The 27,861-nt window shown below is 45.4% G+C and overlaps 1 protein-coding gene across 5 annotated transcripts in view; it reads right to left on the bottom strand.

Annotated features, from left to right (window-relative positions):
- Positions 1–205: 205 nt before the first annotated feature.
- Vps13d (vacuolar protein sorting 13 homolog D) overlaps positions 206–27,861 on the bottom strand; it is a 246,715-nt gene continuing 219,059 nt past the window's right edge. For all 5 annotated transcript variants that reach the window (XM_090335790.1, XM_090335789.1, XM_090335788.1 and 2 more), the window contains 3 exons: positions 14,013–14,144; positions 3,807–4,047; positions 206–2,822 (listed from right to left, as the gene is read on the bottom strand). In XM_090335790.1, coding sequence (XP_090191916.1) covers positions 2,691–2,822; positions 3,807–4,047; positions 14,013–14,144 — 505 coding nt within the window. In that variant the 3' untranslated portion in view covers positions 206–2,690. The remainder of the gene's footprint in view (positions 2,823–3,806; positions 4,048–14,012; positions 14,145–27,861) is intronic.

Here is a 27,861-nt window from a genome sequence, read left to right on the forward strand (position 1 = left end):
TCTGGCCACTCACTCCTGAAGCTAAGGATCCTCACGGGGGAGGGGGGTAGAAGGAGGGAGGGAGGGTACCTGGCCTGCCATGTGCTTTCCTGGGCAGAAGGCAGCAGCTGTGCTGTATTGTGAAGACTCAGCTATGTTTAGTGTCTATCACTGGTGATCTTTCTAGAATTTTTAGAACACCAAGAAACCAGAAAACACTCAGGTCTGAGAAGTCAACAATACATTTTATTCCACAGGAAGTAAAGTGGTGACTCTGATTTGAGAAGCAGGTTTACAGAGTCGGAACACACTGGTGATCATAATAGTGTTACACAGTGAAGAACCAGGTAGTTAATTTTCAGCTCATCAAGCAGCGACTATGGATTTTTGAGGCACAGATGACACTTGAAAACAACGTGGCCCAGGAGCCTTCTGAACATCAAAGGTATCTCAACGAAGCACAGGACAGCTAGGGTTGGGATGCTGGCCATTCGGGGTCAAGGAATGCTGACTACTGAAGGTTCCTCAAATCATCCATCCACTGTGCTTTCCTCAAAGGACAGCTGTGAGTGGGGGTGGGGGGACGTGGCAGGAAAATGGGTAGAACTGTCCTAGCCAAGTCTCAGACATAACCAGCTAAATGCCAATTTCAGATGAAATGGGATGTTTGAAGAGCCAGCACAAGGCCTGACTGATTGGTTCAGACCTTTGAATTTTGTTCTGACAAACCAGGAACTAATGGCAAAAGCCCTTAGACTCTTCCTGTGACCTAGCCCAGGGCTGCAGGGGAGGGAGGAGGGCTTGGGCGGCTCATGGCGGGTGCTCTCTGCCCTGCAGCCCCAGCCATCTAGTCTTTGGGTCCCTGTGCCCTTTGTAAGGCACAGATGTCAGGGTAGCAGTTGTGCCACCACAGGGAGAGGGCTGCTATTTAAAGAGCTGATTTCAGGAGAGAAGAGCAGAAGGAGGGACCTGTTCTCCTGAAGCACCAGCTGCGGGGTGACCCTGCTACCTTCACACAGTCAAGCTGAGAACCTGGCAGACTTCTCTTAAAACAGTAGCTCCTTCACCATCCAGAGAGAGAGGGCTCATGGCCCTGTGTACTCGACTCCTCGGATAGCCTCTGTGAGATGTGGCAGTGAGTTACTGATGACAAAATCCACAAGGCACCTTGTGGGTGCAGAAACCCAGGCTAGTAAGGAAGGAGGCCAGGAGGCTCACAGAAGAGCAAGTGAGAACACTGATACTATCACACTGATCCCACAGCAAGCACGAGCCAACCACCCAAACACCTGCCTACCACAGAGGCCACTTCTAGTGGTGAGATCCACTCAGTCCAGACAGGCCTCCAAGCCGCACAGTTCAAGATGGCTGTTCCTGGAAAGTACTATTTGGCTACAGCACTTATACAGAAGTTTCCTTCCTTCCTTCGTTCTCTTCCTCCACCCTTCCTCTTCCTTCCCAGGACACACACACACCAGGAGAGACTACCGGCTGAGCTTCATTCGTGTCATGGAAGGACTGGTTCATGAGTTATAATCACCAAAACCTTCCACACATCCACTGGGCCATCTCAGATCTCAGCTTCATGTGACAAGGTTCTAAAATCACAAGGAGAGTCCTTCAGAGTGAAACCCATTCTCTATTTCTCATTACCTTATTCCTTCCAGAAAGGGAGATGTGGAGAACAAGATAGGAAAAGGGAGGCTCCTCCACCAGCCTTCAGTTCTGCTTCCAGGAGGAACACTGAGATTTCACTCCTTTCCCCCCAAATTCTCTTCCTCCTTCTCCCTATCCTGGTACTGCTATTCTATCCTGTGTTCCAAAGACACATATTATAATGCCAGCCTATGCCTTCAGTAAAAGAACAAGATGGCGTATCTCCCATTGCTGGTACCTGGGAAGGAGGGCCTGAGTGCCAGGATTTCTGATTGTCTGACAGAGTTCAAAAGCATGGGCTTTCTTGTCCTTCTTTGTCAACAGAGATGGCCAGTGCTCTGATGGTCTCTGATAACGGCATCTGCTAATGCTGATGTGTATGTGTGCACATGCATGTGTGGAGGCAGGAGACAAGCTCATTCTATGTTGAGGAAAGCAGATGCATGTTGAGATTAGAAAACCGTGTGTAGATGAAGTGCTGGCTGTAAGGTGGCAAGAGGGGGCTGAGCCACTCTGCAGCCTTCTATCCTGTGGTGGCTCTGCTTCTGCTCTCCTCTCCCTGGCGTGGGGCTCCTGCCTGGGTGACCACCTGACCCCTTTCCTGTGCTTGCAAAACACGGTACTCTTCAGCTTTCACAAACCCCTTTCTACAGAGTATCCTGAATGGTATATAGTTAGTGCAATAGAAGACCCAGTATAACTTCATATTACTTTACAGGTAACAAACCTTCACGCACATCACAACCCTGCTCAGAAGCTTGTATTTACACACAGTTGTACATATTTACATGTCAACAGGGGTAATCTAAAAAGAGACTAGTCTCAGTATGTTTTCTTTGTACGTTATTCAACTGGTACCTTTAAAAAATTATTTCCCCATAATCTAGTGAATACTGTTTGCATTCAAAGCGTTCCCTGTGAGGGTTTCCTTTCCCTCGTTCCCAAGCAACACCTTTCCCCAAACCTTCTGATTCCCTCCCATTCGGGCCACGGGTCTGGGCACTGGCTCCGTTGGTCTGGGCTCTGTCTGGAGCACCTGTCCCCACTGGCCATTTTCAGGAGTCCAGTTCCAACTGTTCTTGATTTTCATTGAGTCTTAACATTAGTTGCTGTTCATAGTAAAGGCTCTTTGCATAGTTTATTTCTTGTGACAACTTGACAGCCAGGACCTCAGATTTCACATGGACCTAAAGAGGAGACAAGAATGAGCATCTGCCCTTAGCAGAAAAAAGGAACACTGCCAGAGGGGATAGGTTTGAGGATCCCCTACCCCCTGTCCGTTGCAGCAGCTCCTGTGGAAATAATATAGTTCCCCGGGGCCTGCTCTGGCTCACGAGGGTTCAAACATCTCCAGAATATCCATTTTTAATGTATTCCCTGGTGAATGTAGCCAACTCATAATCACTGGACACTTGGGGCCTATAACACGCCAGTCTGGTCGGAGGGGGTGAGGCAGTAACCCTGGGCTACACCTACGATTAAGTCTAAGGCCTGGTGGCTTATAGCACTGCCAGCTGCTCTAAAAGGGGAAACAGATCTGGGCAATCTCTCTATGAAGAGGAGCTGGAGGAGATTCTCATGTTGGGGTGCTGCTCAGACCTCACTTAGGTCAGTGACCCTAAGAAAGCCCCGTAGCCCAAATCAAGCCAGTGTATCCATGGGATGTGGGAAGGGGAGAGGGCTGCTCAGGAGAGGGGCCCAGCAGGGCCAGTGGCATTTCTGGCATTCTGGAACTCCTATCTGAAAGCAGGCAGGAGCCTCTCATGAACAGTGGCAATCATAGACATTTTAGTACTCACGAGTCCTCCACAATACTCTTTAGAACATGGTAGTTTTTATTTACAAACCCCACTGATCATGCTGCGGACTGCTTCTCAGCAGAGAATAAAAGGCATGGTTTCCATGGTTACCAGCAAACAGCACAGTATGTGCTCCATTGCTGTTTCTGACTTAAGGCACAGCAGAGGCCCCCCTCAGGAACAGAGAGCTCTGTGCCTGCCTTGGCAGTACTTCCCAAGTAGCCCAGGAGGCTCGCTCCCCAATCACATTGTGGGAGAGCGGGCACAGGTGCTCGCAGAGTGCCTGGCCCTTCCCCCTCCCTGCCTGGGTGGGAGAGTGCAAGGCTGGGGGGGGCTGCCTCCACAGAGCAGCAGAGCGGCCCCCGGACTCACCATCGGCTTCTGGTGGGACGGGCCTGGGATGGACACACCACTGCTGGTACTTGCCGCTTTCTTGGTCACCTGCACGTACACCTTCCCGTGATCTTTGGAAACGAGGCAGTGGTAGAGGTCATCGTATTTGACCTCAAGGAAAATGGCCTCTCTGTCCACATAGTCTCCACTCTTCAGGAAGTACACGGCTTTGGAGGAGATGAGCACACAGTAGCTGTCGATGTTTTCCACGGCTATGAAGCTGCACAGAAAGAGAGGGGACTCCATGGAGGCCAGGCTGTCTGCCGTGCAGGGCCAACAGAAAGGAGCACAGTGGATTCCAGGGTTTAAAGGCCTGAGCTTGGGCCCGGGTGTTCTACTTGCCACACCTCATTGCTCCGGGCCTCAGTTTTCTCCTGTAGGAGGGCTGGAGGAACCCTGCCCCAGGGCTGCTCTGAGGACTACATGCCCAGCACAGCTCCTGGCCCAGGGTGCTCCTTAAACATCAGTGAGCCGCAGCAGCCAACAGCACCAACAATGGAAACAGCTCCCTGCTCTGAGATGGGGTTTTATAGAATGGTTACTTGGCTGTAAAAATTTGGACAGTAGGTAAAAATGTGGTAAAAAGTGGAGAAAACTGTGGCAACTTTTGCTGGACAGAAAGGAAACAATGCTTTTCGGTGATAAACTGATGGAGCAGCCAGTGTATCAGAGTGAATACCGAGGCGACAAGATGTGACCGGGGGACGTTCATGGACAAAGATACTGAGAAGAAAGACATGGCTGAGGGACAACTAGGGACAGTAACATGGACATGAGAAGATGGTAGAAGCCATTGTGTTCACACACCTGTGTCCATTCCCTCCCTGATAGCACTGACAGGAGGTCACCCCATTCTGCAGGGCTGTTAGGGGTGCAGAACTCATGAGACCCTTCCGTGCTCAGAAAACTCTAGTTAGAAATCACTTTGGGGACCGAGAATTTGACCTAGTGGTAGAGTGCTTGCCTAGCATGCACAAAGATCTGAGTTCATTTCCTCAATACCACATACACAGAAAAAGCAAGAAGTGGTGCTGTGGCTCAAGTGGTAGAGTGCTAGCCCAAGAACAGTGCTCAGGCCCTGAGTTCAAGCCCGAAGATTGGCCAAAAAAAAAAAAAAATCACTTCATTGGGTAAAGTTGCAATCTTTGTAACTTTTAGTCACATCTTTTGAGCATTTTTTTCTTGGCCAGTCCTGGGCTTGGGCTCAGGGTGTGGGCACTGCCCTTGGATTTTCTCAAGGCTAGAGCTCTACCACTTGAGCCACAGCACCACTTCTGGCTTTTTTCTATGTATGTGGTACCGAGGAATCGAACCTGGGTCTTCATGCATGCTAGGCAAGCACTCTACCACTAGGCCAAACTCCTGGCCCATCTTTTAAACATTTTATGGGAAAAAAAATCCTAATGTTAAAAAAAAAATAAAACAAGAAACACACTGAGCCGGGCACCAATGGCTCATGCCTATAATCCTAGATATTCAGGAGGCTGAGATCTCAGGATCATGGCTCAAAGCTAGCCCAACCAGGAAATTCTGTAAGACATTTATATCCAATTAACTACCAAAGGGTAGGAAGTGGAGCTGTGGCTCAAGTGTTAGAGTGTCAGCCTTGAGTAAAAAAAGCTCGGGGACAGTGCCTAAGCCTTAAGTTCAAGCCCCAGGGGTCCTAGGACCAGCATACAAAATCCCTCCAAACCCCGAACAACTTCTTCCAGAGAGTTCACAGACTGAAAGTGGGGATTTATGCAGGTTAGATCCACTGCTCAGCTACAGAGTGAAGGGCAGTAACTTTGGTGGCCCCTGAACTTGCACTGACCAATCACACTGGGGCTGAGGCATCAGGAGACAAGAGAGGATAGATGACAGAACACTGGGAGCTGACAACATACTGGCTGTCAAGCACAGGTCTCTAAACCATACTTGCTCAGCCATGGAACATGGGTCCAGAAGGCGTTGGTCCTGGGTCAACAGAACCAAGGTGCTCTGAAGAGGCACATGCATGTGGGTAGAAAGCCAGCCTGCTGGTGGTCTGGCCACTTTCCCTTCAGGTCTAAGCATGGCTGGATGGACAATTGTGTACCTCTGTGTACCCTCAGCTACTCTACAGTGGTCAGCATCAGCCCCTCAAAGTTTCCCAAATGCTCTGACTTCCTCTACTTTTTGTGAGGGGGGGGCAGTTCTGAGACTTGAACTCTGGGCCCTGGCACTGTCTCTCAGCTTCTTTTGCTCAAGGCTAGCACTCTATCACTTGAGCCACAGCACCACTTCTGGCTTTTCTGTTAATGTGGTACTGAGGAATGGAACTCAGGGCTTCATGCATGCTAGCCAAGTACTCTACCACTAAGCCATATTAAGCCATACTCCCAGTCCCTCTTTCTCTTCTTCTGAATACTTCATTTGCCTTAGCCTCTCACAGTGTTGCCAACAGTGGATCTGTTCTTTGTTTGCTAGGTGAGCATTTTGGTTCTTGGTCAGAGCTCTAAGTCCTGTAAAAGAGGACTCTTGGGGGGCTGGGAGTTTGGCCTAGTGGTTAAAGTGCTTGCCTAGCATGCATGAAGACCTGGGTTCGATTCCTCAGTACCACATACATAGGAAAAAAGCTGGAAATGGTGCTATGGCTCCAGTGGTAGAGCTCTAGCCTCGAAAAAGCTCAAGGACAGCACTCAGGCCCTGAGTTCAAGCCTCAGGACTGGAAAAAAAAAAAAAAAAAGAGGTCTATCAGCCCATATCTGATAGCCTGTGATTCCCAGGTCCATACCTGCACACCCACCACTAAGTTGGCCATGCCCCGGGGATGCACTAAGTATCTGCCTGTCCCAGCTGTCATTTGCCCCATAACAAACACAAGGACGAGTACTAGCGGTTCTGGTCTAACGAGCTGGAATGTAGACTACCAAAGTCTCCTTGCCAAAATGAGAAACCCTTGGTGGTGCTCAGTTCTCAGGCCTCTTAGCTCTCTTTCCTAACACACCACCTCTGACAGCACCACCAGGAAGCTATGTCTTCCAATGAAGTGAATGGAGTCAAAACACCTGGTCCAGGAGAAAGAAGGACAGAGACAGAGAAGTGAAATGACTCCTGACACAGAAGCAGTAGCGTACTGCTGGTGGGAACTCTTGGGGAAACTAGCTCTACACTTGAGCACAGGTACTCTGACAGCCAGGGAGGCAACTCAAATGAGATCTAAAGATGGCTGCCTGCATTCATAAGCAATGTGAGAGCAGGAGTGTGCAGCACAAGTCCAGTTGGCTTTCTGGCTTCCTATCTAGGATTAGGCCTGTCATTTCCATCTATCACCCTGACCCCATGCTACTCTAGCCAGAGGGGCCAGCACTGAGTACACTGTCCATGCAGGAATAGCTTCACTAGCTTTAAAACATATGCCCTTCTCAGGGGCTGCCCTGGCTGGAGTCCTCCAGCACAGTCAAACCGTCTGGAGGGATGGCGGCACCAAGCCAGAGAAGCCAGGGAAGGCCCCAAAAGCTAGGGATGCTGGCCAAACTGCTTGCTTTCCAGGTGGCTCAGTTTGTTCAGCTCTCTGAAGAGGTGAGGCCCACATCCAGCTGCCTTTGGTTGGTATGGGAAGTCAGAGGCATCCATGGGCACACAGACTCTGAAGTAGAGAACAGTGGCTTTGTAAACCTGTCCACATCTCTGCTCTCAAGTCCAGGGGTTCCAGATCTCTACTCCCCATCACAGCCTGGAGCTGCTGCTGAGAAACACAAGTTTATACATTCACATCAAAAGGCAATCAGATCCTCGGGCATGACTCAGAGAAAAGGAACCAGCTGGTGACCCTGAAACTAGGCAGCCAACAGCTGTCTCTCCATCTTCCTTCTGATGCTTCCTGCTTCTCCTCCCCCTGCCCCCCAACCCAGACATTCTCTTCTGCCTTTCAGGTCCTCTGGATCCCCAAGCCCATGCCTGCTTCCAGGTCACTGTGTGGGCCAGGCTCTCCTTAGCCATCCTTTCTTGTGAGTCCCACAGCTCTCAGCACTCACCACAACCACAGCCCAACTACTCTTCTTCAGCTGCTCCTCCAGCCTCAGCAGCCAAATGGGCAAGAGCCAATTTCTCCTTCCTTAGATCCTGAAGTTTGTCAGCTTGACCTGTGACCATGCTAAGGCCTCCTTCCCCAGCCCCCTGGAGACTGCCCCTCCTACTTCCCTTCCCATCACTGTATGTACAGGCCACCCTACCCTTTTCCTGGGTCACTCCAACAGACTCCTAGGACTTTCTGCCTCCATTTATCTACCACATCCCTTTCTCTGCTGTCTTCAAGGTCATATTTTCAACATACACTTTTTTTAAAGTGGGACGATCTTCAAAATTTCACCACTGCCTCCTGGACAAACAGACTTAGCTTGACCACAAAGATCAGGCCTTTGGCATCTAGCCTGGGAAGTCACCACTCTAACTCTCTAGCCTGTGTTGCTTCCTTTAGGTGACATGGGCCAATCCTAGCAGATCCACCATCAGTAGACATGCTTGGTACACGTGCCTTTCTCCAGTCTCAATCTGGCACATCGTCTCCTGCAAGGCCAGGCCATTGCCACAGACCTCTGTATGAAGCCTTTCCAGGCTACCCAGGCACAAATTCATCACCTCCTCTAGTGGTCAGACTTCACAGTGATTGGGCAACAGGACGTTGGTAATAAACATGGTCAGCTTGCCCTGCTAGACCGTGGCCTTGCTGAGCACAAGGCAAATTCTCAACTTGTCTTAGTACATGGCAGGATTTAATACAGTGCAGAAAAACATCGCAAGTTCCAACAAAATTTTGCACCCAGCATCAACTTAAAGAATTCACTCCAGGGCTAGGAGTTTGGCCTAGTGGTAGAGAGCTTGCCTGGCATGCATGAAGACTGGGGTTCAATTCCTAGGTACCACATAGATAGAAAAAGCTGGAAGTGATGATGAGGCTCAAGTGGTAGGGCTCTGCCCAAGGACAGTGCTCAGGCCCTGAGCTCAGTCCCCAGGAATGGCAAAAAAAAAAAATAAAATATTCACTCCAAACTTTTGATTTTTAACTTAGTGAAAATTCAGCAAGCCACAGACTTTTATCAGAGTAGCTAAGGAATCTGAGATTGCCAATAGTTATCAATAGATTACTTTCTGGCCTGGAAAATGGAAGCTGGAACAGCAGAATACTTGCCTGGTGTGTGCAGAGTACTGGGCTCTATTCTCTGCAGTGAGAAAAGGAATGAAACAATGAAAAAAAAGACAGAAGAGGGGCCGGGAGTTTGGCCTAGTGGTTAAAGTGCTTGCCTAGCATGTGTGACAACCCGGGTTCGATTCCTTGGTACCACATACATAGAAAAAAGCCGGAAGTGGTGCTGAGGCTCAAGTGGTAGAGCTCTAGCCTTGAGAAAGTCCAAGGACAGTGCTCAGGCCCTGAGCTCAAGCCCAGGACTGGCAAAAAAAAAAAAAAAAAGACAGGAGAGAAAACAATAAAGAAGAAAAAAACAGGAGCAAGTGAATTCCATCCTATTACTCAGAAGAACTAGATCTATTGTTTTGGTTGTCACTGTATGTAAAGCGTATATTATAATTATAAGCTGTTAGAATCAATAGCATGGCTTGTGCTCAAAAAAACGCATATTCTTTCTTTCCTTTCTGTAATGTCTCAAGAAGAACGGTTAAGACACAACAAAGCATAAACACTATCCACCAAGGGGGTAGGAAAGGACACTTTGACTCTCAACTTGAATTTCTAAGCATGCATCAGAGACTACTTTTCTGCTTTTTGAAAAACTGTCTGGGGCTGAGAGTTTGGCTGGGAGTGCTTGCCTAGCATGCACAAAGACCCAGGTTCGATTCCTCGGTACCACAAACATAGAAGAAGCCAGAAATGGTGCTGTGGTTCAAGGTATAGCACTAGCCTTGAGGAAAGCCCCAGGACAGCGCTTAAGCTCAAGCCCAGGACTGGAAAAACAACAACAACAACAACAACAACAAAAAACCTGTCTGTATTAGCCAGGTGTGGTGGCTCATGCCTGTAATCCTAGCTATTCAGGAGGCTGAGATCTGAGGATCAAGGTTCAAAGCCAGCCTGGGCACTAAAAGTCCATGAGACTCATCTCCAATTAACCACTAGAAGATAGGAAGTGGCACTGTGGCTCAAGGGGTAGGGCAGTAGCCTAGAGCTGAAGAGCTCAGGGATAATGCCCAGGCCCAGAGGTTCAATCCCCACAACCGAAAAACAAACACAAAAATAAAAACAAAAACAAAAAAAACTAACAATATGCTGGGGTTGGGGGTGGGGCTTTCTGAATACAGGCTGTCTAGCAAAATGCAGAAGTGTTTTCTGTAAATTTCTCATGCTATTTGATAATATTCTTAAGTTCTTTGCTTGTAAAACTATATCTGCTAAATTTAACCAAGTATCCTAGGAGATTTAGGTAGTCACCAAAATGTTAGAACAAATACTCAAAGTAATGGGTTATTTGAGAGCATAAAATAGCCCACAGGTAATTGACTTTGAATTGTTACATTCCACCTTGAGTTTGCCAACTATATCTACAAGATCTTTAACACAGAGGCTGCTTCTCTGAGGATTCTTCTCAGTGGAAGTCAGGATGGGGTGTATCATGATTGGGCACTGTTGAGGGATCTTTTCCTTCTCACAGACCACAGACTTTCTGCCATGTTCTTCCATGGCACAGAGAATACTTTCTCTGGTCCCTTCTTTTTATAAAAGCACTAATCACATTCCTTAAGAACCTTGTTCTGAGATTCTGTTCCAGCTTCTTACCCTTACTTCTACAGACTAATAACCGATCATGTAATCCGATGAGCCCACTTCAGAAAGCAGCAGACTGGAGTAGCTTCTCAAGTCTCTTTCAAGAAAGGTCTAAACTACCCTGTACTTGGCATGAGTGGGTACCTTCGCCTTGAAACATCAAAATCAAAACAAGGACTTACTTTTCAAAATGAAAATAAGACTCTGGTCACATATGAGGCATTAGTGAGAAAGAAAATTTAATCACTCAGGCTGGGCACAAGAGGCTCATGCCTTTAAATCCTAGTTACTCAGGAAGTTGAGATCTGAGGATCATGGTTTGAAGCCAGCTTGAGCAGGAAGTCCATGGACTTGTATCCCCAATTAACCTCTGAAAAGCTGGAAGTGAAGCTATGGTTTCAAGTGGTAGAACACTAGTCTTGAACAAAAGAGCTCAGAGACGGCATCCAAGGCCCTAAGTTCAAGCCCCAGGATTGGTACAAAAATAAGCAAAAACAAAACCAAAAACCAAACCAAAACAAAAAAACCCTAGGCTGACTGCTACTTTAACATTTATTTATAACTCAGGATTCTGGCTAAAACTGAGAATTAACTAATGGTAACTTTATAACATGCCATAGAAATACCTGATTAGTTTGGAAACGAAGCCTTTCTAGCAGACCAGACCTTAATCAAGTGCCAGTAACTATCTTTTTAATAATAATTAATGAAATGAAATGAAACAAAACCAAATGCAACTTGATCTGAGAGGACAGAGCTGAAACTGCCATGGTATGGGGGACTTTGCAGGGCTTTCACTCCATCAGGAAGTAATTACACAATATTTTCCAGAAGTGAAAAGTGGGTCTAACTGGAAAAAAATGTGGAAACATTTAGTTAGAACAGTAGAACAAGGTATTAGGGACCCTTTTAAGGGGTTAACTCTGAAGGGGACTATGCAAATAATTAGGTCTTTAAACATGCTTTTAATTACAAATCTAGGATAAAAGTTGGAGGTAAAATCCCATGTTTTCTCCTGAAAACTCCTTTCTTGGAGATGACTACAGCTGAGGCTGCTTCAGAGGCACATTTACCAGCATCCCTGGTGACCTCTTTCCTGAGCCCTGGGGAAGATCAGCATCACGTGCCTCCCTCAGTGCTCACTGGGCAGATTCAACCTACAACATGTGGGGACACATGGTTTTCATCTCTCAAGTCAAAATTCATTCACGTCAATAACTATTACAAGTTCATGTGGATTTCAAGAGTGTCATGAAATCGCTCACTGATTTCACTTTGCTTCCAGTGTTTAGTTCTCCCTGGCTATGTCCTCACTGAAAGAACCCTACACAACTTTGCATTGTGGTTTTTTGTCACACACCATTCTATTACAGATGAATCTTGAGAAGACCAGAGATGGTTCAAGTTGAACAAAAGTAAGTTGGGAAAGAAATAAAAAGCAGTGCATACTAATTTATAATCTGACTTTGGGCGGGGGAGGCCTAAAAGAGTACAATGTGGACTCATGTTGATATAAATGTTTAAACTGCACCTGTCTGTCTTAATGTATTAAGTATTGTTTATCCATGCCAGGTTTTCAAGGCTTCTCCAGTGAAAGGAGCAGACAAAATTCCAACCCAGGGCTGGGAATGTGGCTTAGTGGCAGAGTGCTTGCCTAGCATGCCTGAAGCCCTGGGTTCCATTCCTCAGTACCACATAAAGAGAAAAAGCCGGAAGGAGCGCTGTGGCTCAGGTGGTATTGCTAGCCATTCTAGCAGACTATATTAGTGCCTGCTAAGAAATGACTCTCTGGATCTCTAATCTAGAGGTTCCAAGTTCATCGACAAAGTGGCATGAAAGGTAGATGATTTATTGAATCCCCAGTCCACAGGAGGAAGAATGTAAAGTCCTCCCTGGAGTAAAGCAGCATGTGCTGCGCCACCCCTGTCCCCGACCCGAGTACCAGAGCAGGGACTAGAGCTGAGGCTGTACAGTACAACAGCAGAACCTATTCATGAAGCCTGCTTCAGCTGAACCATGCTCTCCTCCCATTTGTATGTTGAAATCCTAGACTAAAGGTGTGATTAAGGTGAAAGGATCAGGGAATTGAGGCCCGGATCCCACAGATATCATGTCCTTACAACAGAGAAAACAGAGCTCTCTCTCTATGTGAGGACAGGACACTGTGTGACAGAGGCATCTGCATATCTCAATGAGGGCCCTTCCCAAAAGGGTGAGTATCTGGATTTCCATCTTTCTAGTCCAGAACTGGAAGAACACACATTTTGGTTGTCTACAGTTCTTTGTTACAACCACCCAAACAGGCTAAAAGAAATACTATCATCAAGAAATGTTCCAATTGGACTGTGAGGGGGTGGGTTGCACAAGATACTCTAGGAAGATGCTATTTTATCCAGCGAGAAATACATGAGTCCTAGATCTTACTTCCTGTATCCCGAATAAAATACTGTTTGAAGACCATCTCAGGAGCTAACCTCTGCTGGCTACTCCTCCACTGACCAGAAACATCCATAGTGTTCAGATCCTTCCTGGCTTGCTTCATGTTACAAACAAGCATTACAGAAAGAAAACTACTCTTCAAACAAAATATCTTTCTCTGGGCTGTGATTCTAATCAAGTTACAGAGTACTTCCTACTCCAAGGGTCTCTGCAGAATATACAGAAAGGTGTCACATCTACCATAGCAGCTAGGAATCATTTTATTCTGCTGAAAATATGACAAGACCCCCAGATATATAAGGCCCAGCATCGTAAGAGTAGCCAAACTAAAGAAAATCACATTTCTGAAATATTTTTGCTTTGTTTTGCTGGTGTTCTATAGTAAAAACAGGACAACAAAGTTTAAGAAGACTTTACAGGAAAATAAAAGTGCTTAAGATTAAAAATGTGTGTGTGTTTGTGTGTGTGTGTGTGTGTGTGTGTGTGTGTGTGTGTGTGTGTGTGTATGTGTGTGTGTTTGGCCAGTCTTGTGGCTTAAACTCAAGACCTAGGCATTGTCCCTGGGTTTCTTTTGCTCAAGGCCAGCACTCTACCACTTGAAGCACAGCGTCACTTCTAGCCTTTTCTGTTTATGTGGTACTGAGGAATGGAACTCGGGGCTTCATGCATGGCAGTCAAGCACTTTACCACGAAGCCACATTCCCAGTCCAAGATTCAAAATATTTCATCCATTACCTTTTGTCTTTGAGTTGTCTACACAGACAAGTCAGGTTTTAGAAACATGACAGGAAGGTCTGGCTTTGGAACAGTTTCAGAAAGACACCTTTTAGTACAGTCATGTACAAGCAGTAATGCTGATACCTGGTAAACGTTTGGAACAAGGAATCCCTTGGCCACTTCCAGGCTCTGAGTCAGACTGAGGCTCAGATCACATGAAAATTCCTCAGACTCAGTCACAAGAGGCAGCTCTGGCTCAACAGGGCTGTTCCCCCATAGCTCCTACTTACAACTCATCCTGGATGTTGTCTGTCAGTTTGAAGAGCTGCTCCTGTCCTTCTGCCTGGCTCTCAGAGTACCGAGGAAGCAGCCCCTGGGGTCCTGTGCAGCAGCGTGGTTTCCGAACTCTCTGTGCCTGTGTCCTAGAGGGGTGGCAAATAAAAGGAAACAAAGAGGTTAAGTGCCAAGGTGACAGTGACCTGAGAAGGCACTCCTTAGTGCAGAAGATGCTCCACATTCAACAGGCCCAATACACACTGTCTGTGTCCATGAGGTGCTGGAAGATACAGCTAGACTCTCTCTGCTAATGGAACCTGAACTTGAGTATTCGCAACTACCGATCTGGCTTTATTAGCCAACTTTCTTCACTCTTGGGTTCATTCCTCTGGGGAGAGGTAGTAATACCCACCTCATAGGACAGTTTTGAGGATCAACAGAGGCTGGTCTTGTGGTCACCATCTAGACTTGTACTGGGCCACACCTGCTTTTCTATTGATACCTCTAAGAGGACCATCTGTGGACTTGCAATAGGTCAGAAGATACCAGGGGCCCTAGGCCTTCATAACAACTTGCCATGCTTCGAGCTTCTTCTAAGAGGAGCTCAGGTACCTCGGTTACCATGCCTGGATAAAGGATGAGAAACGCAGTAGCCCTGTAGGAATAAGAGAAGCTCCATGGACCAGGCTCAGGCCACAGTGGGATTCTGCAGCTCCCCTGCCATAGGCCACTTGGCCATGGGCTGCCCAAAGGAATCTGCTTTGCTATGGCTTTTGGGGTCGGCGTCTGTTATCTTTTTCCACAAACCATAGACAGGGTAATTGATAAATACTTTTTGGTGTTTTCCTAGAAACAGGAGTCCATATTTGTCTTGGAAAGGCTGTGCATATTTCAGATGACTGATAAGAGTGTACTGGGTCTGTCCTTAGCCTTGTACTTATTGTACTTTTTATTATTTGTTCCTGGAACCCACTGAAGCAAAACACTTCTCTCTAGATATACCTCAAGGAGAGGAGCAGCCTTCTACACTGAGTCAGCACTTCAGAGCCACACACCAGCAGCAGTGTGGAGTTTGGCTGGCAAGGGCAAAGGGGGAAGAAACATGGAAAGAACAGTGGAACTTGCCACAGGCTCTGTGACAGGCCACCTGCAAAGCCAGTATCATTGCCAAAGTCGGGCCCAGGTCACGGTCTGCTCCACTTAGACATGGTGCCTAAAGGACAGTCCTGCACCTGGTCAAAGCCCCTGGTAACTTTCCAAAAGTTCACTGACAGGGTTCCTTGGACCTGTTCACAGTGTCTTTCAGGGGTAAGGTAGAGACTGATGTGTACTATGGGAATGGACAGGAAAAGCCAAGCTTCATTTGCATCACACATTCACATATGCCCACTGTGCCTGGCTTCAATTCCTTCTTCAAGAGTCAGGCCTATCGTCACCTTCTTGACTCCTAATTCCTGATGGAAAGCGGGGGGGGGGGGGGGGAGAGAACAGCTGGTGGAAACACTTCAAAACTGCTGCATGAAGGATGCCAGCAAGCCACCACACCCAAGGGTCCCATGGGAAGGGGTTCTGGTATTCTTCTCCAGATAGCCTGCTTGGTGAGTCACCTGACCCAAGTAGTCTCACTGGCCTCTTATCTATGAGGCTCCTGGAAGAGGTTTCTTGAGTGTCATACAGAAATCAAAAGGCTGCTCCAATAAAAACATGTATGATGGGGCCACATTCCTGTCCCCTTCTATAAGATCTGATTTAAATTCCTCACATCTCCCCAACCAGCTTCAATCCATAGTTAACACCCACCAACTGTGCCAACTCTATGAGGAGGAGGAAAAGGAATCAGATGAACATGCACTAATGTATCTGTAGGTGTAAGTCTAGTCAGAGAGCCACTAAGAAAAGGTGATATGCAAACTTGAGTGGAAAGTTTAAAGACTAGAGATTTGAAAGCTACCAGTTGTCATTAAGGCAAAAAGCAAATCAGTTGACTTTTTTCTTCCTACAGAAAAGTCAAGGGTATCTGTCTTGTCTGCTGAGTAAAGAAAGGCACGTGAAAGAAATCATCTTTGTCCTTACAAGACACTTGTGTTCATGTGAGAGAAAATTTACTGGGCTAGGAATGTGGCTTAGTGGTAGAGTGATTGTCTAGCATGCATAAAGACCTGGGTTTGATTCCTCAGTACTTCATAAACAGGAAAATCCAGAAGGGGCGCTGTGGTTCAAATGGTAGCACTGAGAAGCTCAAGGATAGAGCCCAGGCCCTGAGTTCAAGCCCTAGGACTGGCAAAAAAGTAAAATAAAGGAAAGGGCCCGGCACCCATGTGATGGGATATAAGGCAGCCTGAGAAGCAAGGTGGCCTGAAACTGCTTCTGAGTTTCTGGGTTAATATTTCACTAGGACAATGTGAGGAACAACCCACTCCCCATCCCCAATCCACAAGCTTCTAGCTATTTCTTGACTTGGTGGCTTCCCCTCAGGTCTTCCTCAAATTTTATCTTCTCTCTCAATATATTATCTTCTATTCTGTGATCTACAAACACACAGAAAAATCAGAGACTAGGAAAGCAGAGTAGCTTTCTCTTTGTTATCTGTTTTCTCACCAGGCTGAACACTACCTCTTATTTCTGAGGCCCTCCCTTGCTGAGCCGCCAAATACCAGCTGGGACACTACTCAATATGAGGGACTCACAGTGGCAGTCAAAGCCTGCTTTTTATGTCAATACACAAGAAACAAGAGCTAAATTTGGCTATGAAAGAACATAATGCTCTACTATAAGTATTTTTATTTTTATTTTTAGTGCATATACTTACTTGAACTCATGGCTCTACCATTGAGCTACACTTTCATTTCTGACTTTTTTTTTGGTGAATTGGAAATGAGTCTCATGAATTTGTCTGAATGGGCTGGCTTTGAACTGTGAACCTCAGATCTCAGCTTCCTAAGTACTTAGGATTACAGGCATGAGCTATCAGCAACCAGCTTTCTACTATGGTGGAAACATAAACAAGGAATAATTTATTCACACTCTTGATACAAGTAGAAAGTGAGCAGAAGGCTAGTTTAAAGCAACTGCCACATTCATTGGCAGTGCCTGCAAAACTAGTTTTTCGTTTCAACTAAAACTCACCTGAAAGTTCAACTTCTCAGATCAAGGTTGGTTGGCTACACGTATAGGGTGGTGCTTTAAGTGACCAGGCTTAAATTTAAACCCAAAAAAATCAAAGAATTTACTGACAACCACCAGTTCCTGTTTCCAAACTTCCCAAGCCAACGGTTTATAAAAGTGACATTCACTATGAGACATAATTGTTTGGAGTCACAGGCTATGAATCCAAATGGTGGTCACAACTATGTAACAGTCCCTAAACTTGCTCATGAGCTATGACCCAGGAATATGGGGTGCCATTTTTCTGTGACTGACTGCTCCAATACCATGCACGTTCCAGGGAGTATCTGAGCACATGAACAGCAATGCCTCCATTACCCAGCCCCACTCCCATTTTATCCAGATGTTGAGGCTAGACTGATTGTTATCCTCAATTCAGGGCCCACTAGAATCCCTAGCCTCTCCTATGAAGCCACTCCTGCTCCACCCCACCACTGCACTGTTGACCACAGTGATGTCCTGTGGTTTCCTGTTGTACAGCTGAGTTCTTCCTCTTCCTGAGGCAGCTGTGGTGCTGAACTCGTGTTTATCATCCTGTGATATTTTTCTTACACAGTCTTATCACACTTTAGAGTATGCTCTACCACATTCTTGTTACAATCTTTAGTTGTTTCAGGCTTTTAAAAATGGATATCACTAGCCTTATTTTACATCACAAACCATAGCCAAACCTCCCAACAAGGAGACAGGCAGGTTGGATCTCCAAAACCAGGAAGTGAGCACTGGGCCATGAGGTAGGCCTTTTACCCTTGATGTGAGGTGCCCCACAGCATATGAGGGCACTTTTTTTTTTCATTGTCCTGTGGTTGAGCTCAGGGTCTGAGCACTGTCCTTGGACTTTCTCAAGGCTAGAGCTCTGCCACTTGAGCCTCAGAAACACTTTTGGCTTTTTCTATGTATGTGGTACTGAGGAATCAAACCCGTGTCTTCGTGCATGCTAGGCAAGCACTCCACCACTAGGCTAAACTCCAAGCTGTGAGAGCACCTTGTAATAGTAGCTCTAAATGGCTTTTTCAGTGAGGCAGAATATGAACATGTAGGAATTATTATTTGTTTACTTCCTTGTTAGTGAATTTTATCAAAATGAGCGAAAACTACTCTATCAGATACCTACTTACAACTCACGTTGTCATGCCAATTTATTAGCTCCTTAATTTTTCATTTGTCTCTATTGCTAGCAGCAGAAATGTATTCTGATGTATTAGGGAAACTTTGTATTTGTAATTATCTCCATAATATTGGGGAAAAATGTGTATTTTGATTTTTCTTTCTCCCAGTCTACGGATAACACAGGAAGCTGGAAATATTTTATGTAAGACAAAAGCATACATGCAGAAGAATAAAATTCTAGAACTGAGAAAAAAAATGGATACCACTGCCATATTGCTCAGACTGGGTGTTTTTTCGTCTGCAGCTAGAGTTCCTCTGCTGTGCTTGTTCTTATTACCTACTATGTGATTATTCCATGAGTTATCTCCCTCTCTGTAGGGGGCATGCAGGTTATCTCTAGGTTTTGCTATTACAAATGATGATGCTATGAACATTTCTTTCTTTCTTTTTTTTTTTTTTTGCCAGTCCTGGGCTTGAGCTCAGGGCCTGAGCACTGTCCTTGGACTTTTTCAAGGCTAGAGCTCTGCCACTTGAGCCTCAGCACCACTTCTGGCTTTTTTCTATGTATGTGGTACCGAGGAATTGAACCCGGGTCTTCATGCATGCTAGGCAAGCACTTTAACCACTAGGCCAAACTCCCGGCCCTGCTATGAACATTTCTATGTATGTCTTCTAGGGAGCACTGAATAGATGGGTGCGTGTGCGCACATATTTGTCTGTGTATATGGCATTTACTGGATTGTGGAATATGAAAACTCACCTAACATGATCATTTCACTTGAAACGTGGCCAGTATAACACAAATTTAAACTCAATATAAATGACATTCACGTTACCCCGTGGGCAACCTGCTGCTTAAATAGGTAATAACACAGCATCCCACTGCTTTTCTCCCTCCATCTTCTCCTTTTGCCCGAAAGGAGTAAAAACCAGTGGAGTAGCTGTGGGTCCCCCCACTAGAAGTTCAGCATGAAGAGCAAGGTCCAAATCACTCGCTCCAGCTCCCTACTCTGTGCCAGCCTCTGTCTCTTTTGTGATTCTGCTTGCTTCTTTTTTTGTGGCCACCTGCACTGCTACAGTGTGCTACCACTTAGGTGGAGTCTTGGTGTGACCACCTGGGGTAAGGGACCTTTCATTACACAAGAGGTAAGAAGCACATTTCCTTCCCCCTCAGTTACCTGTGTCCCTTACTACAACATGAAGGTAAGTTTAAGCACAAGTCTGTTCAGTATACATGCAGGAACTCTGCCTCCATAAGCTTTTGTCTAGCCAAAGGTCTGTGGTGTATTTAATTGCTGCCAGCTGGGGGTTGTCGGCCATTTTAAGCCCTCAGCTGCTGTGGTTTATAAATTTCACAGTGTATAGGAAGAAGCAGTCCTTCCAGTCAACCAGCTAATCCAAAATGTCAGCACCAAAAGAACTTGAGCTTTGAACTCCATGACAATGTCAGGGAGGCGGCAATACAGCAGGGATGACTCTTCCCTGGAGAAGGGGCTACACATACAGTGGCTGATACACCACAGATACCCACCCAGAGAGAGAGGGCCAGGCTGTCTGCATATGGCTGCTGCTAGACAGACACTGCAAGCCCCTGAACCAAAGATCAGAGCAATGAAAACAATTTGTGTCATTTTACTTTAAGCAACAATAATTCCAAACAAGGTGACAGGAGAGATAGAACCAGTTCCTCTTGGTTGATCTTGCCTTTCAGCCTGAGGGTCAGCAGCTGGCCACCCGTGATTTGTTCTTTACTTCTATGATGAGTAGCTGTGTCACAGTTCTGTTAGTTGAAGACAGATGTTGTACAAACATCTGTACTGCTACAAGACTTATGTAGGGATAGGTCTGTCATGGCCAATGTCCATCAACCAAGTGATGTCCACAAACCATTAGTAGAAGAGTAGAAAGTATGTGAAGCCCATGGCTTCCTACCTAGCACAGAAAGATGTTTATGTGTGTTTTCATCAAGAATCCTAGATTGTGCTTAATTGAGCACAAATAATTAGGGAACAAAATTTCATCTATTTGCCCTCTTCAAATACTGTTTACTGGGAGTTAGGGGGAGGGAAATGGGGACAAAAACATGAGAAAGGGAAGCAATGTTTGTGAAGTAATGCACCTTCTACCTGGCAAATATAAGGTAACCCTTCTATTAATTACAATAAAAATTTATATTAAAGATACTGTTTACTGACAATAGCTATAAGAAACCAAGTTTTTTTTTTTAATTTTATTTTTTTGCCAGTCCTGAAGCTTGAACTCAGATCCTGGGCACTGTCCCTGAGCTAGCACTCTACCACTTGAGCCACAGTACCACTTCCAGCTTTTTCTGTTTATGTGGTACTGAGGAATGGAACCCAGGGCTTCATGCATCCTAGGCATATCTCTGGTTCCAAAGGTTCTTGACTGAATGATTTAATCAAACATTTGTCATTGCTCTAAATGGAGCTAAATAATCTACTTAACCAAGACTCTTGGCATTAGAGTGTATGATTTAGTTAAAATGTTCTGATGTCCAGTGAATTACCCTATTTGAAAGTCTTCAAAATTCACAAGCCAGGAGCTGTGTCTGGAGTTTAACCAGTAGTCATCTCCTCTCTGCCTCATGCATTCACTTTCAAAAATTGCATGGAAAGATGTTCCTTCTCCACAAACTTTATTCCATTCAGAGCAAATTGGGATCAAGTAAACTTTTAGAGGATGAAGGCTGTTCAAGTTTAGGTTTCCACCAGCATTCCTCCCTGTGGTTCTGAGACAGAAACCTACCTTCAAGAACCTATTCATTCATAACGACTGAGCTCTGGCTATGCTAAGTCTTGGAACTGGGAACATTATACCAAGCTTTTGCTAGGACAATTTGGATTTTGGACAAAAAAAAAATTGGGAAGAAAGAAACTATGCCAGTAATCACATTACTGAGAGGAAATTAATGAGTAAAGAGCCAAGCTAAGATAGCTAGAAACACAAAACAGCTTCTGTTCCCTACCTCCACCCCCATCCTATGTGCCTTTCCTGAGACACCATCAACATAGGCTGGTGCTAGGCCTTGAGGTAGACAGGGGTAAGTCAAGTATCTAGGTAGCTGGTTGGGATTCAGGGGCGGCAATGCCATTGCAGCACAGTAGCACAGAAGAGACGGCTTGACACAATGAGCCAGGTCACCTGCGGTGGAAGAGTGGTTCCACCACCTACAAACAACTTCCTCGTTCATAAAACAGATTATTACAAGCAGTAAATAAGTTGATATGTATATCATGCTTAGAGTAAGGGCTGATATGTAGAGGTACTCAATAAAAGATCATCTATTACTAAAAGCACATCTGCTGAGGGTACCGCAGGTGTATAAGAAATGGCCAGAGTCCATAACAGGCCAGGGTATAACATACAACTACTCTCACTAAAGCACCTTGCTTTTCCTTTTGCTTCCTGTTAGCATCCTGTCTACTTCTCCTTGGAGTCCTGCAGGCATATATGTAACAGCACATAAAATCCCACATTGTACTGTTGTCACTGGAAATACAGAACAAATGCTGATTCAAGAAACAATTAGAAATCCAATGTATATTGTTAGGTTTTTAGTCAGCTGACATGCAGCAGCAGAGACCAAATTCTCTGGTCAGGGCGTGGGATTCAGTGGGATTCACACCTGACTTGTTTATAGGGGTCAAGACTTCCTGTAATCTCACACATGTTATGGGGACCCAGGACATTGTAACTGTGACAGCTGGTAGGACTTATGCCAGCAGATATGCTATTGGGATTTAAATTCTAAGACAAAGCCACTTCAGAGTTGTTGGTTTTTTTCCCTGAGAAAACTGCCTCAGGAGTGAGACTACCTGCTAATTAGGCTGGTGAGGAAGGCCAGGCCAGAATCCCAGCACAGTGTTAACATTCCAGTGACTACACAGCACAAGCCTTAGATTTCTTGACCTTTCATCCATTTGCCTCCATTCTGAGGATGCTTTGCTTCAACAGACAAAAAAATGGGACACTTTGTAACTGTAAGGTTTAGTTGCATTCTAACCATGATTTTCTGAATTAGAGTTCAGTGCCTATAGGAATACTGCAAGCCATGGTCAAGCTCTATACTCACCTGCCACCTCTAATGCTAATCCCAACATAGCAAACATAGGCTCACAGACACAATTTCTGGTAAATGTGGTTTTATAGCTGTTAGGTACATATGTCAACAATAATAAACTCATTAAATAACATAAGCTAAGGGTCAGGAGTGTAGCCTAGTGGTAGAGTGCTTGCCTGGCATATACGAAACTCTGGTGCATGCTGTGGCTCAACTGGTAGAATACTAGCCTTGAGAAAGCTCAAGGACAGTGCCCAGTCTCTGAGTTCAAGCCCCAGGACTGGCAAAATCATAATAATATTAATAATTATTATTAATAATAATATCTAAGATACTTCCAGATTAATTTCTAGGAAATGATTACATAATTTCTTCTAACTTATCTACCTTCTCCCAAAAATTTCTCCCTCTCCCTCTCTCCCTCCCTCCCCCTCCCTCCCTCCCTCCCTCCCTCCCTCCCTCCCTCCCTCCCTCCCTCCCTCTCTCTCTCTCTCTCTCTCTCTCTCTCTCTCTCTCTCTCTCTCTCTCTCTCTCTTTCTCTTCTCCCAGCCCCAGTCCTGGGCCTGGACATTGTCCCTAAGCTCCTTTTGCTCAAAGTTAGCACTCTACCACTTCAGTTACAGCACTACATCTGGCTTTTTCTGTGATTAACTGGAGGTAAGAGTCTCATGGACTTTCCTGCCCAGGCTGGCTTTGAACTGTGATCCTCAGATAGCTAGGATTATAGGCGAGAGCCACTGGTACCCAGCAAATTGCTCTCTTTTAAGAGAAGAGAGGCAATTCAGGATCAGGTTGATGGGGAGAATAATAGAAGCTTCAGGAAAGAAGAAAACAGAACAATTCCCCAGCAAAGTAAAAATCAATGAGTAAACTGCCAAATCCCCAACTGGGACACCCATCAAGTAAGTGGAAATATAGCTTGTGCTTGGTTTGGTAATACTGAGGTGAAATGTGAGATGTGTGCAGTACACAGTAGGACACATAAAAGTGAACTGTTACTATTGTTATGCCAACTTAAAAAATATACAAATGAGAAAACGCAGGATTTAAAATTTTATCTTGACTAAGCATGGGGCAAAGACTTGCTGGATCTGTCAAAGGGCGCTCCAGAGCAATCCACAGAGTGCTAGATCTGTGTGTCTTTCCTAGGGTACCAGTGCCTATAACCCTGCCCTATCTAGCTCTTATTTCTTAAAGGATTTCTTTTTAAAGAGGGACTAGAGCCAATCACCTAGCAACTTAGTAAACTATACTTGATATCAAACACAAAGACTCAGAATTAATAGTCTTAGAACACTGTCATTAATTAATTCACCATAGCAAGGGGGTTATAAAATATTTGTGGTGGTAAAGCACTTTCTCTAAATGCAGTTTGCTAGGTAATCTTGTTACATACAACCAGTGCACAAGGAACTGCCCCAAGGCACCTTCCTAGGACCCCTTTCATGGAAGGACCAAGCAGACACGACAACCCTGAAGGGGTAGAGTAAGCTCTGTGATTAGTATGCTTTCACTTTTTCAAGACCTGTGGCCTACTAAGCTCAGAGGTTCCACACATAGTTTTATTATCAAATGAAGGGCTGAGATATAGCTCAGTGGCAGGGAGCTGGCCTTGTATGCTCAAGACTCTGGGTTCCATCCTCCATGAAAAAGACCAAAAATCAGATGAGAGGTGGAAGGTGAGGTGGGAAAAGAGAAAGGGGAAGTGGGAGAAGATGCTTTAAGAAAGAACACTGAAGGGCTGGGAGTTTGGCCTAGTAATAGAGTGCTTGTCTAGCATGCATGAAGACCCGGGTTCGATTCCTCGGTACCACATACACAGAAAAAAGCCAGAAATGGTGCTCTGAGGCTCAAGTGGTAGAGCTCTAGCCTTGAGAAAGTCCAAGGACAGTGCTCAGGCCCTGAGCTCAAGCCCAGGACTGGCAAAAAAAAAAAAAAAGAAAAAAGAAAAGAGAGAACACTGAAATGGAGAGCGATGGGAACAAAAGTTTATGCTCAGGTGCCATGTTCTTGTATTCAGCAGGATCTGTCTCAGCCCTTGAAGCTGAACTGTAGGTGGTAGAGAAAGATACTGAAGGAGGGTCATATGTTCTGAATGAACCCCACCAGACTGGGAAAATGTGGGGAATGCTGAATGGAAGCTGCATTGCTGCTCCCTGGCTTCCAAAGTGCCTGACCTAGACACACATATGTGATGAATAATAGATGGAGACTACTGGATCTTGGGCAGGGAGACTGGGGAAAGGGAGAGCCAGCTTGAGCCAGAGGAAGGCTGGAAGTTCGTTATAGCCCAGGAACTCCTGGAGCACAGGAATGCTGACCATTCCATAGTGGGGAACACAAGGAAGCTCCTGACCCGGGTCATGTGCTCCCAGAGGACGCTAGTGGCCTTAGGAGAACGTGCACTGTTTGCACTTTTCCAGGAAGTAAAAGAACAGTGGGCTTGGAATCCTGGCAGTTACTCTGGGCCTGAGTCCCCGCAGAGAGCTGAATGCTGTGTTGACACACAGCCCATGAATGGCTCAGAATCTTGTAACCCAGTGATGGATGCTTTGCACTCAAGTCCAAAGAGAAGATCTTCAGAGGGCACTATGTGGCTTGCACTATTTCAGGCCCGGGTTTTAGGTTCTTTTGACATAGAAACATAGGAAAGTCAATCAGTCACTTCTTAAGTCTTCATCTTCCTTCTAATGATAATTCTTCAAAATGAATGAATGATCATTCTTCAAAAGTCTACAGTCAAACTTTCTCAAAAGCCAGGGCTGCCTCTAACCAACTGGTCCCTCTAAAACAATCCCCTCAAAATATACATTAACCTGACTCTAGCTCATCAACCTAATGCCCACAAGAGTATCTTGACTCCTCTTCATTTTGGCTCTTGCTACTGTGCAGGGTGTAAGACAAGGAGAATGTCCATGTCTGTGCCTGAATGGAGACTGAGCTCCCTAGTGCTCTTTCTGCCCAGTAACAAAGCAGAATGTGAGTGCACAATGCAATACCCCTTAGTTCCTTTATGAAAGCTACTTTCTGCCTGGTGCCAGGGCATTCCACCTGGTGACAGAAGATTATTCTTTATTTGGCGATGAAATTGGTCAAGCTGCCTTTTAATTATGTGCTGCCAGTATTAACATGAACTGGACTGACTGTCATAGCCCATCAACCCTTGGCCAACTGTTTTATTTGGTCTGGATGGCAAACAACATTCCACACTACTGGATTTTTTTCTTCCAGATCCCCAGTGGCCCCATCAGCCCCTAAACCTTTTAAAAAATTACAATCTGTTCTGCTGTCTTGAGTTACATTCTGTAAATAATAAGCAACACTGATGAAATGTAAAAAGCTGAAAAAGCTGAAAAGTAGAAAGATCGGCAGTATGTCCCACATCTGTGTCACATTAAACATGCACTCCACTGACTTGTTGATTTCTCCATAATCAGTACCCAAGGGTGATGTGGGCCACAGGGCTCTGGTGTCTCACGCCAGATCAGGGTTCAGAGTCACCAGATGCAAGCAAGGAGGGGATACTGGTGGCATGGGAAGGTAGAGATTCCTAGTTCACTCTGTAGATGATTCTTGGCTGTCTGGTTTGTCTGTTTTGGATTGTGTAGGTCATTGTTGTGGCCAGTCCATGGGAGAATCAGGCCACAAGGGAACCAGGTCCTGAGAGAACCCACAACAGAACCAACCCTCTCCATAGTCCTTAGCTGCTCAAGCTGAGCCAGCAGTGGTTGAACTAAATAACAGGTGTTTTTTTGTTATTTTTTTGTTTGTTTGTTTTTTTGGTGCCAGTCCTGGGCTTGAGCTCAGGACCTGAGCACTGACCTTGGACTTTCTCAAGGCTAGAGCTCTACCACCTTAGCCTCAGTACCACTTCTAGCTTTTTTCTATGTATGTGGTACCAAGGAATTGAACCCGGGTCTTCTTGCATGCTAGGCAAGCACTCTACCACTAGGCCAAACTCCCAGCCCCTAAATAACAGGTTTTAATGACAAAATGTCTCCTTTGAAAGAGTTGACTCCTTATACATTAAAATGACTACAAGATAAAAATAGAATGGAAGGAAACTAATAAAGTCCATTTGGTAAAAGCTTAGAGGGCACTGGAGATGATCATTGCTGTCAGGTAAAATTTGACCTATATTTATCCAAGTACTTCACCAAGCATGTGTGCGTGTGCATCTGCACGGACGTGCGTGCGTGTGTGCACGCACGCGCGCGCGCACACACACACACACACGCACGCACGCACGCACGCACGCGCACACGCATATTCTATTTAGAAAAAACTGACAGAGGGATCCAGGAGTGTGGCCTAGTGGTAGAGTGCTTGCCTAGCATGCAAGAAGACCCGGGTTCAATTCCTAGGTACCATATATATAGAAAAAAAGCCAGAAGTGGTGCTGAGGCTCAAGTGGTGGAGCTCTAGCCTTGAGAAAGTCCAAGGACAGTGCTCAGACCCTGAGCTCAAACCCAGGATTGGCAAAACAAAACAAAACAACTGACAGAACATGAACAAAGTCATCATGTTTTAAACTCATAGCATCATACAGATCCCAGAATGATTGTAAGGCTCCATTATGGTTTTCTTTTTTTTTTTTTAAACAAAAAAGCCCAACAAAAATAAAAGCAGATTCAGATTCAACAGAGAGGCATAGGTGAGCCTCTGGGGACATTCCACACAGAAACAGTGCATCTTGGTGCACTACCACTCCCACTAGCTCTTGCCACTGCATTCTTCCATTGGCCCTGGGTAAGAGATTACCAGACTAGGCATTACCAAGGATAACTGTTGGCCCACCAAGGGCCACAGCACATCTCTGGTGCAGCATGCATTCTAAGGGGACTACATATTGAGTAAACTAATCCTCACACTGTCTTTTTTGAGGGTGTGTTAACAAGTATTATTTAATTTTATGGATGAAGACAATATCTTAGATAGATTCCCAAGACTATTTAGCTGGTAAGTGGTAACACCAAACCTGATCTTGAGTCTTTTCATTTACTTGGACTCAAACTCACTGAACAAACTGAGCTAGGTCTTCTTGACACTATAAAGGGTACCAAAGAAGGCAATACTGAGAGGTTTATATCCCAATTTGGTTTATGTTCTTAAGCTTAGACCATGTGAATGATGGAGGATATGAGCTCTGTGAAGAGATCAGTGGTTTCCCAGAAGGCATTGCCTCATGGCTGGAAGAAACCATGGATAAACTAACACTAAGGCATAAGAGGAAACAAACAGTAAGATAAAAGCTAGGCAACAAGTTACACCATACATCCAAAACATCCGCCCACAGCCAGCCACTATGGCATGACCCAAGTGCTAAGGCACTGGAATAGGACCTACCAGGTGACTAACCAGGCTTAACAATACCTGGAAGAAGTTTCTCACATGGATGAGAAACTGACTAAATGACCACTGTTGGAAACAGTGAGACCAAAATAGGATGAGAACAAACAAAAACAAATACACTAAAAAGAAACACATACTGACATCAGAGGTTTGAA

Source organism: Megascapheus bottae, chromosome 6 (genome assembly GCF_031878675.1).
Source record: "Megascapheus bottae isolate mThoBot1 chromosome 6, mThoBot2.hap1, whole genome shotgun sequence".
Taxonomy (NCBI): domain Eukaryota; kingdom Metazoa; phylum Chordata; class Mammalia; order Rodentia; family Geomyidae; genus Megascapheus; species Megascapheus bottae.